We start from the raw sequence: 11,016 nt of genomic DNA on the forward strand, positions 1-11,016 counted from the left end.
GCTTTTAGTTTAATTCAGTTGACTTTTGTGTTTTGGTTGATGATCAATATGCCTACATAGAATGAGTTGATGAACATCTTGTTAAGCTTATTTTCTAAAATCATTTTCATCTATGTAGTGGCTCTGTATTGCTCTAGAAGGTCTTCTTGTTCCCTTTTTGTAGAACTATAATTTCCCAGCAATCGTTTCTAGGAGGTCTTCAATGCTATTACATTAACTAACCATACGGGCTATTTGAGGAGCCTCGAGCATTATTCAGAGGGGCACGGATGCAGATGTTTGTAAATTCTACAAAAAGGCCAAGTGCTCAATGAGGTTAAAAAAGAGAGACTAGTTTTCAGAATTTCCCTGCCATGAAGTCTTCTATTTGGAATTGGATAAGACAACCCTTTTTAGTTTGGCTCATTGATTTGGACAAGCCTTGCTCTGAATAAGCTAACAACTAATTGGCACATGAGTAGCATACAATCTTATACATGTTCCAGTAAAATCCAACTTCTCCAACATCCCAAGCTCCAAAGACAATCTCTTCCCACAACATCAATTCTGAGGATATAAATAGGATGAGAATGATATCAAGCATTGCAATCAGCCGGAATCCGTGTGGAACACGAAATACCCAGTCCCCCATCTGAAAGGATTCTGTTGTAAATGAATGAGTGTCACCCTTGTCAGGAAAAGCTATAGCTATCTTTACACCCATACCCTAATTTAGGCTACTACTCATATTCATGCTCAGTGGAAAAGTCAGGTTCATCAGGTTTTCGTAGTTTTGGCATCTCGTCTTTGATCTTTTGAGCTCCCCTTCTAGTGTTTGCAGCAAACCTTGAAGCCAGTAACGTGACCCCGAGATTCATTTTTGCCTGGGAAGGATTTGAACCAACAGAAAGATGTTCTTCTTCCCCTTCCCCAGTCTCATAGGCTACTTTCTCATCCAAAGCAAAGGATTCCCTCGAGCTCAGATCTTTTGCTGTCATCCTCCTCTTGTGGCGTCGCCAAGCAGCCTGTATGAAGCAGGCTGCCCATGTTCTCCAATGGTGAGAGTAAAACCGAAAGGTGTGCTGCAGCTTCTTGCTGTGCAGGCGTCTGAATTGGTTGGCCACAAATTTGAGATCTTCAGCCCGCAATGCAAAAGCTTCAACTTCAGTATGTGCTTTAACTGTTCGTGTTGAAGAAGGCAAATTAACAGTGGATTTTGGGAGCAAAGCCCATGCAAGCAGCTCCTCACCACAAAAATCCCCAGGTCTTAAAGTTATTGAGTTGAAGAAACCCGTCCGGCCACCATTGGTAGTAGAACTATCCAGAGCACCTCTAATAATGAAGAGCATTTCTGTCACAGGATCACCCTCTCGGACTATGTAAGTGCCCGCCGTGCTTAGGGACGACACTAGACGCTCACATATTCAAGAAGCTGATCATCCATCTGTGAGAAGAAAGGGACCTGAGAAATGAGAAAATAAAGGTTAGTATAAGATCACATAAGTAATTACCATTTCATTTCAAAGCATAGGAATCATTGAGGTTTTATATCGGTTATTTGGCCAAAATTATTACACTGCAAGGGGGTTACGCCCCCATGTTGTGCAGTGTTGTTATAGCTCACACTAAATTAGGCCCAGTTCCCAAGCAAATCACATGCATTAGTGAACAAATCAATCTTGAGAAGTGTAGGTAACCCATGCATTTCGAGACATTTTGATAGGCAGTATACTACATCTGTGATGCCTGTTTAACTTGGTAAGCTATCAACTTTGGCCATAATCCAACATAAAATTGGAACTGGAGCCTTCAGACACCATTTGAAGCAGTGTTGTGCTCAAACTATAAGGCTTGCCTTCTAATACATGCTGCACATGCATATACGAGGTACCCAGAAATAGCAGTCCAAAGGATCTCTATGGCGCCATGCCCCATCTAGACCGCCCAGTGAATCCTCTGATCCCATTATTTTGGATAGAATATGACAAAGGATATTGAGTAAGGTTGTTTTTAAGCCCTAAAATAAAAATACTTGGGGAGGATCATACTCTTCGAACAAGATCTAAGCACAGGTGGCGTTGAATATCACGACGGAGATCAGCAGGTAAGCCATGAAGAATGGCTTCTTCATCAACTCCTCGAGTTGCCAGCCACTTGTATTGAACAAAGCGTCGAACACGCCGTCTCAAATCTTCAGGGAGTTGACGATGCTTCATCCATTCCTCAGTGTCTCTTCTCTTAAGCCTCCACTCCTCAAGCCTCACAGTGATAGATTGGAGATAGGTCTACAATTTAAAGACAAGCTCAAAGTATAAATTACCAATTCAACATGCATCACCAGTCATTATTATTAATCTAATGTAGTTGAATCAGAAATATAACTAAATGTAGTTACTAGTCTACGCATGTCCTGTCAGAAACAATCAGTAACAGAGAAAGTTATCATTGTATGTATTACTGTATAAACTTAACTTTCTAGCCGGAAAATAATAATTAATAAGTTTCCACAAACATCATTTGAGAGATGTATTTAATGACTAAAAAAGTCAAAAAGGAACACTCAACAGACTTCAAGCAGACAGAAAACTTCAAGCAAGAAAAGAAATAATAAAAGCAAGAAACAAAGTAAGAAGCCTTTTCCCAATACCTGCATATTCCCTATTAAGTGGGCAAATAATACAAGACCTACAATGGCAATGAGAATGGCAAATGATGTCTCTCCAATAAAAGTGCTTGTTGACAAATTCTGCCCATATGAACTGAGACAACAAGAATGCAAAGAGATCAATCAAACATTTTTGTTCATTTATTAACAGACTAAAAAATGTTAATATCATAAAGTGGCACTTATTCTGAAGTAAGAAAATGAAGAGACTGCCATTTCTTATAGAAAGCTTTCTGTTAGTCCATTGGCATATAAGATATGCTCCAACCACCTATGGTAACCACACCCTAAACCCTACATATTACCAATACCATGCAGCAATCCTTGTCAATCAATGAGCATACAACCAAGGAACCAATGAGTAAGCTGTATATTTCAAAGTAAGATCGGCACTGACCCCTATACATAAGGTGCAGGCCTATTCCAGAAAGCTGAAGCACTTGTTTACCGATTAATACAGAGTATCAAACTGATAATATTTATTTCGGTTTTCTTTTTCCCAATGCATGCCAGGCATATGATTCTCACTAGACTGCAACATAGTATACAAGCTAAACAAAAACATTCCTGGTGAAAGCATGTTGTGTATGTCTCGAGCATGGACAGCCCATCTTACGATTGTCTATTAGTTGTACCATATTTGGAAAGCATATCTTATGATTGTCTATTAGTTATACCATATTAAACAAAGATATATGTAGAAATTACTTTTGGGACAGAAATAGGGTAAGAGAGAATACACATTTTCATTGAGATCTTTTCATACTTCAACCGAATTCAGTGAAACTTAAAATTCTTCCACATCTTAAGGTCAATTCTTATTCGCAGCCATTTATCGTTTAACTAAACAACGCAATATGCTTTCCAGTTTGGTTCAGTTATGCAATGATGCTCCATATGAAACCTAAGATTGCACAGTAATTTAACGAGGATGTGCACTTATCAATGGTCCCTTAGCCAGAAATCAAAGAAGATATGCAAGCCGCTACCTAAGTTAATGTGACAGTTGGAAGACTGATGAGAACATAGTTCTGAAAGCCACACTATAGTGGCTGATTGAACTGGGTTAACCGGGAACCAGCTGGCCACCGGTTCAATTTACCACCACAACCCTAGTACTCAATTCATTAACTAAAACCTTTTAAGCAAGAATCACAGAAGAGATGCATGCAGCTGCCTATGCTCATGTGACAGTTGGAAGACGGATGAGATCATAGTTCTGAAACCCACACTAAACTCATTTATTGAATTGGGTTAACCGGGAACCTGCCGGTTCGATTTACCATGGAAACCCTTTTAAGCACTTCATCCGCCAAAACATACAAGGCTTGAATAGTCCGAAAGAATTCCAGGAGTGGAGTGTTATTATCATAACTTGTGAGCCTGAAGCCATCAACCTTTTTTGATCCATGGGTCATTGTTATCAATAACTTTTCCCCTTTTCTCCACCATGAATTAATCTGTCTTTGACTATGCCTCTCCTAAAAGACTTTGCACTCATGTTTATTGCAATTGTTCATTAGTGGGCAAGGTTTAATTTCTGTTTTTTTTTTAATTCGAATACCATCAATGCATAAACTATTTACTATTAAATTAAACATATTGTTAGACAGAAGGTACAGAACCAGCACTTCGATGGTTTTAGAGTGTGAAATAATAAGGCATCTAAATCTTCATGAAATCAGACCTTTCTACCTCACAAAGAAAAAACATCATACCTTAGTTGCTGTAAGCCCCACCATAAACAATAGAAGTACTTTGTGATGAAGTTTGCGGAAACAGCATTTTTTGCCACTGCACTTTCAAATATGCCATATTTGAAGGTGTTATTTGCAGGATTACAATTCTCAAACACTTCTGTAATATTAGCCCATGTCTGGTAACCTTTGCTGTTAAAATTGTCACAATCGAGATAAGAAAGCGAGCATTTTGTGGAGCTTACTTCCTTTTTACAAAATGACTTCCAGCATGAGGTATATCTGTCAATTGATAGCAAATACCATGCTGCTCCTAATACCTGCAACAACAGTAAACTGGCATAGATTAGCATCTTGTTCGTGAACTCAGAGAGAGAGCGAGAGAGAGAGGCAAGTGCAGATACATACATGGCTGGCCAGCATGTACAAGAGCAGATTATATGCAGCCCCTGCCCAGGCAGTCTTTGTGACCACTCCAGTTGCTTTGATTATTTGCAAACTTAACGGAAAAATAAGATATAATCTAGGGACATATTGGAGCAGAACAATTAGGGCAAGTGCATTGTTGTTATGATCTGTTTGGGTCCTTCTAGTTGCTGGTATAATAAACCAGATGACTATCTGCACATGATTTTTCAATCAGATATACTTCACCTTTCTCACCCAGGAAAATATTACAACAATAACTTATGAACTTAACACGTCAGGACAAAGAAAAGGGAATAAGTAGATTGTAGTGTCATCTCATGTTATTGAATCTAGCATTTCTTCCATTATGGACACATGAGGAGGCTACTAAATGTCTTCTCTTAAACAAAGTAATTCACCATCTCCATCTTTGAAGAATAATACTTTTTTAGACATTACTTTTTAACGTCCCATATTTATCAGGGTAGAATGGACAGTATCCAATACCTAAACATTTCAACCAGATTTCACAATCTACCTTTCCAATGATTAGCCTGGTATCATCCATGAAGCTTGCAAAAGCTCGCCTCAGACAAAGGGGTGGGTGGCAATCTTTGACACATCATGATAAAGACACGAATTAGACGGCTTTGGGTTGGGTACAATCATCTTCAAATTGAAATACTGTCAAACCGTTTAACACATATAGTAAGCAGTTGTGTTTCAAGCCAACCTGCCTAACCCGAAAATATCAAGAATTGACATGTTGAATATTAGGGTCCTGTTGACACGTCTAATAATTGTGTGAAACCTATCACCCACTTAATATGGTCAAACCTATTTACAAATTCAATTCAACATTAAGATTTTTAATAATAAATATTTCTTTTTTAATGTTAAATATAATATTTTAAGTCTAGTGTTAATGAAGGATAAAAGTAAGATTTCAATAGTGGTGGGTTATTAACGCATTAATAAACAGGTTCATCATGTCCACCAAAATATGGCTCAATTAAAGCTGATTAACAAAGGGGTTATGCGTGTTGCTCGTGTTATACGTGTAATAATCATGTCATGTTCATGTTGAGAACATTCCATACCATTAATAATCGTATCGTGTTCATGTCAAACCAATTATTCTAATTCATGTTCCTCAACCTGACACAAATGCAACACAGAAACCCAAATTGTCACTTCTACTCGAAGAGCGTTAATAAACATATTCACTCATAAGGTAGATAGGGACATTAGAAGCCTAAAGTTTACTGGGAAGGAGAATGTTGAATTGACCTAAAAGCACATGAGATTCCTCAAATCTTAAAATGATTAAAGCATCACTGACAATGTAATTCATCTGTCAAAGCAAAAATAACCCAATATCGTCAACTGAATCACATTCCCTTTAACTTAAATGCACCAAAAAGCAATCCTAATCAAAATCATATTTCTTCTATACTATCATATTTATGGAGGCTAAACTATTTTGCTATATTTGGGTGTGCACTTTTTCTTTACAAACCCTTCTTCAGATTAATATTACTTGGATATCCGATTGGTTTATTGCTGCTCATCATCACTTCAGTAATATATAGAGTAGTACTCAGCTAGTCTGGCTCTTTAAGATACTCTCTTGAAAAAATAGAATCTTAAAAAGAAGTAAAAATGAAACCCAAACTTCATATGGTCTTGAGGAGCCATTGTCATTGGAAGGATTCCACAATTTTCTTTCACTCATTGCCTGATGCAGTATAATCTAAACAGAAAAACCAACTAAATAAGAAAATCTACAATGTCTAAAATTGCATAGAATTATATTCCAGAAAAATACCTGAGGAAGGGGCAATGTGGCTATGAGATCAATGAAGAAGTCAGATCTAATATACCTCTGAGCAATCTTCTTTGGATCCATGACAAGTTCACCCCTCCCGAAGACGCGAGAACTTGGCGCAACATAAGCTGTCCTAAACTTTATGATCACGTGCAACAAGTAAAAGATATCTGCAATGGTCCGGAAACAAGTGACAACAATTCGCAACCTCAAATCTGTCTTCACACAAAACGCGTTTGTTTTCCTTCCAAGCATTGGCAAGTAAAAATATAATGGATCAACAAAAAGTGCCACCAAGCACGACATAATGAAAACCCGATTCCATTGCAACACGATCTCGCTACCCGGGTCAAGTATCCTCTTGCGCCAAGGCTCATGGTCTTCGGGAAACACCTTTGAATGCCTAATGCTGAAAGTTTCAACAAATCTATTTCTGCCCCCAACTAGGCCAGTATCAGATTTAAGCAATGAAGATGATGAAACTTTATATTGAGATGATGACTTTTCAAGCTGAGATGGTTCAGTTCTTCTTCCCCATAAAGATTCTTTATGCCGTTTTTCATGCCGTTTTTCATCTGAATAAAACCTAAACCACATTAAGGTGAGCAGAGTATTAGAGAATGTTAATGCTCAGATTGAGTTAATAGAAAATATTTCCAGGAGTAAGGTAGTCTTCAAAGTTAATTATAGTTCCTACGTGCTGAAGAAATGTGATGAAAAGTTTCAACAAAATTGATGTAAACAAAGGACGCTTTGTAAACAAATGAAAAAAACAAAGTGAAACATATAACAAATTGGAATTCCTGTGCTACGCTGTTAAGGTTTCCAGTAAGGCAAGGCCTGATCAAATCATAAAAATTAGCTGTGGTAGGCCGCAGGCTCCAATCAGATGGAATTCGTCCTCTGTTCCCTATCAGTGAAAACATTAATTTGTCCATATTTCCAGAACAAACAAACAGACAGATAATTATAGGGAAAAACAATTCCAAGAAAATGATACCAACAACTGATGTTGAAAGTTGTATCCGTTTATAGATACGTAAGACCTACCTAAATCAAGCATATTAAACTATATGCTTAACTGAGAAGAGCTTAGTTTCCACTGGCCCCATCAGACTAAAAATAAGCAAAATAAGTTTACCTGGATTATAGTTTAGCAAAGCCATAGTTTTCACGGGTCCCATATAGTAAAGAATTCCAGAAATTTTTTATCATATTTTCTCAGTACCCAAACAAGCACTGGAAAAAGAGGGAAAATTTTAGCAGGTATTTTCTGTCATATTTACCCAGCTCAGTCCTATCTATTTCTTCAGCTCTTTCATCTCAAAGACAAAATAAAAAACAAAAACAAAAATCCTACACTTTCTGAGCAACCAAACATAGAGAAAAACTAAATAGATAAACAATTTTAACAAAAAATATATTGTGGGTAATTTACCTGACAAGCTTTTCCTTCCTCAATTCCATGCCAAGAAGAAGGAGAAAGCTGAACCCAACCCTTCACCTGAAACCCCCAAGCATAGCAAAAACAGCACCTCTACAATACCCTTTATGGGATTTTTCTTTTTCTATGACCAAGTTTGCAAATCTGAGGTTAGCTGAGCACACGAGAGAGAGAAACAGAGGTGAGCTGAGCACACGAGAGAGTGTCAGAGTGGTTTGCTTTGTGATTGTGACCCATGTGGTGAATGTTTGGTTTGAGAGAATCTATCAAGGCGCACTCCGTGAGTCAAGAGAATGAAAGTCTGTGTTCAGATTGAAGAAACCAAACAGAACGTAACCAAGTCAACAAATGTCAACGGATGCGAAAACCAAATTGCTCATATTCTAATTACTTATCCCCTTTGAGGAATGTGGGCCCACTTGAATTCTCTTTTGGGAATTGATGCCGTGGCAAACACTATTTACCATTGATGGTGGTGGACACAGGGATTGTTTTTGAAATTAGAGGTTTGGGTTTTGATTATTATTTTATTATATTTTATGAATAAACAAAAGTATATCCTTTGCTCTATTTGACACATGGCTGCGACAATTGTAATGACTCATCTAGTGCTACTCAATTTGAAGACTACAATCCACCATGTGACTCAATAATGTTATAAGAGGTAAATTAGTAGTATTATGTGGCTATGTTATGATCACATTTAATTATTTTCTCAGTGTAAAAAATTAATTTTGTGTAAAAGTTTCTTGTTTTTCTTATAAGATTTGTAATTGATATTCCAAAATAGTCTTCGTGTATTTTTAAACATTTTATTTTTATTTTTATATGGAGAATGATGTTAAGAAAATGAGTATTTTCTTTTTGACAATTATCTTAAACTACTCTAATTTACAAAAAGAATTATTTGAATTCCCACAAAGGGGCAGTTAAACTACATCCACTGACCTAACCAACATCTATAATTAAGAAAACGAGTATTTTTTAAATAAAAAAAAAAGGAATAGTGCAATATTGTTATAAAATAAACAACATGACAATAGAGAAAGACCAAGAATTCATAGGTGCTCGTCAATGGGCCAGGCCGAGCTAGCCCATCCAAATTTAATGGACTTGGGACAGGTCGGACCAAGCTTCAAAGAGGAGAGAGAAAATAATAGGCGAGGCTATGTTGGGTTTTTTTAGAAAATTCAAAGTCCAAGCCCGACTCATGGGCCGAGTCGAAATGGACCTACTTCATTCAAAGAAGAAGAAGAAGAGGAGAAAGAAATAATGTGTCATTCAAAAAGAGACACTCAGTTGCATCATAATTAAACCGTAACACGTTTTAAGAAATAATTTTAAAAAATAATAAGTATCAAAAAAATATTTATAAAAAAAATGATAGTATGAATAAATATGCAAATGCTTGGTGATGGGTTCAAGAAAAGCATGATTATATTTGGTAGGTATGATTATGTTTGGTGATATGATATGTCGTTCGTCTTATTCTTGATTTATATAATTGTTGTATTAATAATTAACACAAATTAATGTGCTAATCATCCAATTATAAACTAAGAATGAGTAAATAAAAGTAAATGAAATGAAACAAAACAAAACAAGAAACCCAAAATAAACACGAACATCAATTTCTATCACCTTTTTATCACTACTGTATGACCACTGTATCACTATGGTAGAACCAGTTTATCACGTTTTAAGTTAAGACGAATTATGAACTTCCTTTGTTTTTCAGTTTTGACATCTGTCCAATTTTTGACCTATAACTTTTCAACCGTTTATGCACATTTTGTGTTCTTTATATGGTTGGATTCAGCACAGAAAAATGAAGAACATAGCAAACCAAATATAAAAAATGGATACAAAAATGAGCAGAATTCAGTGGAAACAAACACAACGTTTCAAACAAGTAACACACACACAAAAATGAAATAAGGGGGATTTGTGATTCAAGTGATATAATCCTAATCCTAAACCCTTATTTATACATAATTATATATGTATGCGGGCCTAACGGGCCAGGCTTTTGTGGGCGGGCTGAGCCAGGCTTTCTAGGGCTTAACTGGGTCGGACTAGGCTTCAGACACCCAAGCCCAAGCCTAATGCGGTCGAGCCATCCCAAAACCCATAATGGACTGGGCTGGGCTATTACTTGATGGGCTGGGCTAGCCCTCATCGGCCATGATCCCGTGAGCCAAATGATGAGGCCTTGGTGTATTTTCACTCTGATTAAGCAGTTTTTTTTACTTGTTATTTATTTTTTCCTCAATAAAATAATGCCACCTTTCTAAAAATAATAATAATAATAATATAGGCTCTTAGAGGAACAAGAACATGCTCCCAAGGTATTGTAATCCCTTTTTTTTCTTTTTTCTTTTTGTTCGAAACCAAATAGATGTCTTTTAGTCAAACCACTTAGAGAATACATTAGATAAATACCTAACTATTTGAATTCCAATGACAACAATAAGCTAATTGTTATATAACTAAGGGAAATTGTACAGAGAAATAAAAGGAACATAAAGACAATAAAAATTTGTTTTAGTAACTTGTATCATTCATCTTTGATTAGCACCTATTTATAGGTTTACAATCATAGAAACTTTGGTCCATAATAGGTGAAATTCTTATTACTGGTGAAACAATCAAATTTCGTGAATCTGAGCATACAGTCATGCTCGTGACAATGAGTACAATAGCTAGCGGCAGTGGGTGGCTTGAGTAAATTTCGACATCTCCAAAACTTCACATTGTCAATTGCCACCTATTCCAAAATGACAAGAACAACGAGTAGAGCAACTTTGGTTATTGGACCCTCACTTGGAAATGGCTAAATTGGCTGAAAATTTGAGCTTTCCAACAAGGGCTTCGAAACTTCACGACCTTGATTCGCCATAAACTGTGGCACATTTGAGTAGTTCTTTGGAGGGGTTTTGTACGAGTGAGTGAGAGGAACCGACAAAAACCATGGCATGAGGTCTTCCTTTTATTT

At 36.7% G+C, this 11,016-nt stretch overlaps 1 protein-coding gene across 1 annotated transcript; it reads right to left on the minus strand.

The window, feature by feature from the left end:
• Positions 1-316: 316 nt before the first annotated feature.
• LOC103323333 (cyclic nucleotide-gated ion channel 17) lies at positions 317-8,370 on the minus strand. Its single transcript, XM_008225320.2, is given in 8 exon segments — positions 317-1,405; positions 1,408-1,441; positions 2,028-2,264; positions 2,627-2,738; positions 4,363-4,661; positions 4,750-4,962; positions 6,578-7,163; positions 8,016-8,370. Coding segments are annotated over 8 exon segments (2,196 nt in total). The 5' UTR covers positions 8,045-8,370; the 3' UTR covers positions 317-719.
• Positions 8,371-11,016: the final 2,646 nt, after the last annotated feature.

The sequence above is a fragment of the Prunus mume genome, linkage group LG2 (genome assembly GCF_029339155.1).
Source record: "Prunus mume cultivar Tortuosa linkage group LG2, ASM2933915v1, whole genome shotgun sequence".
NCBI classification, from domain to species: domain Eukaryota; kingdom Viridiplantae; phylum Streptophyta; class Magnoliopsida; order Rosales; family Rosaceae; genus Prunus; species Prunus mume.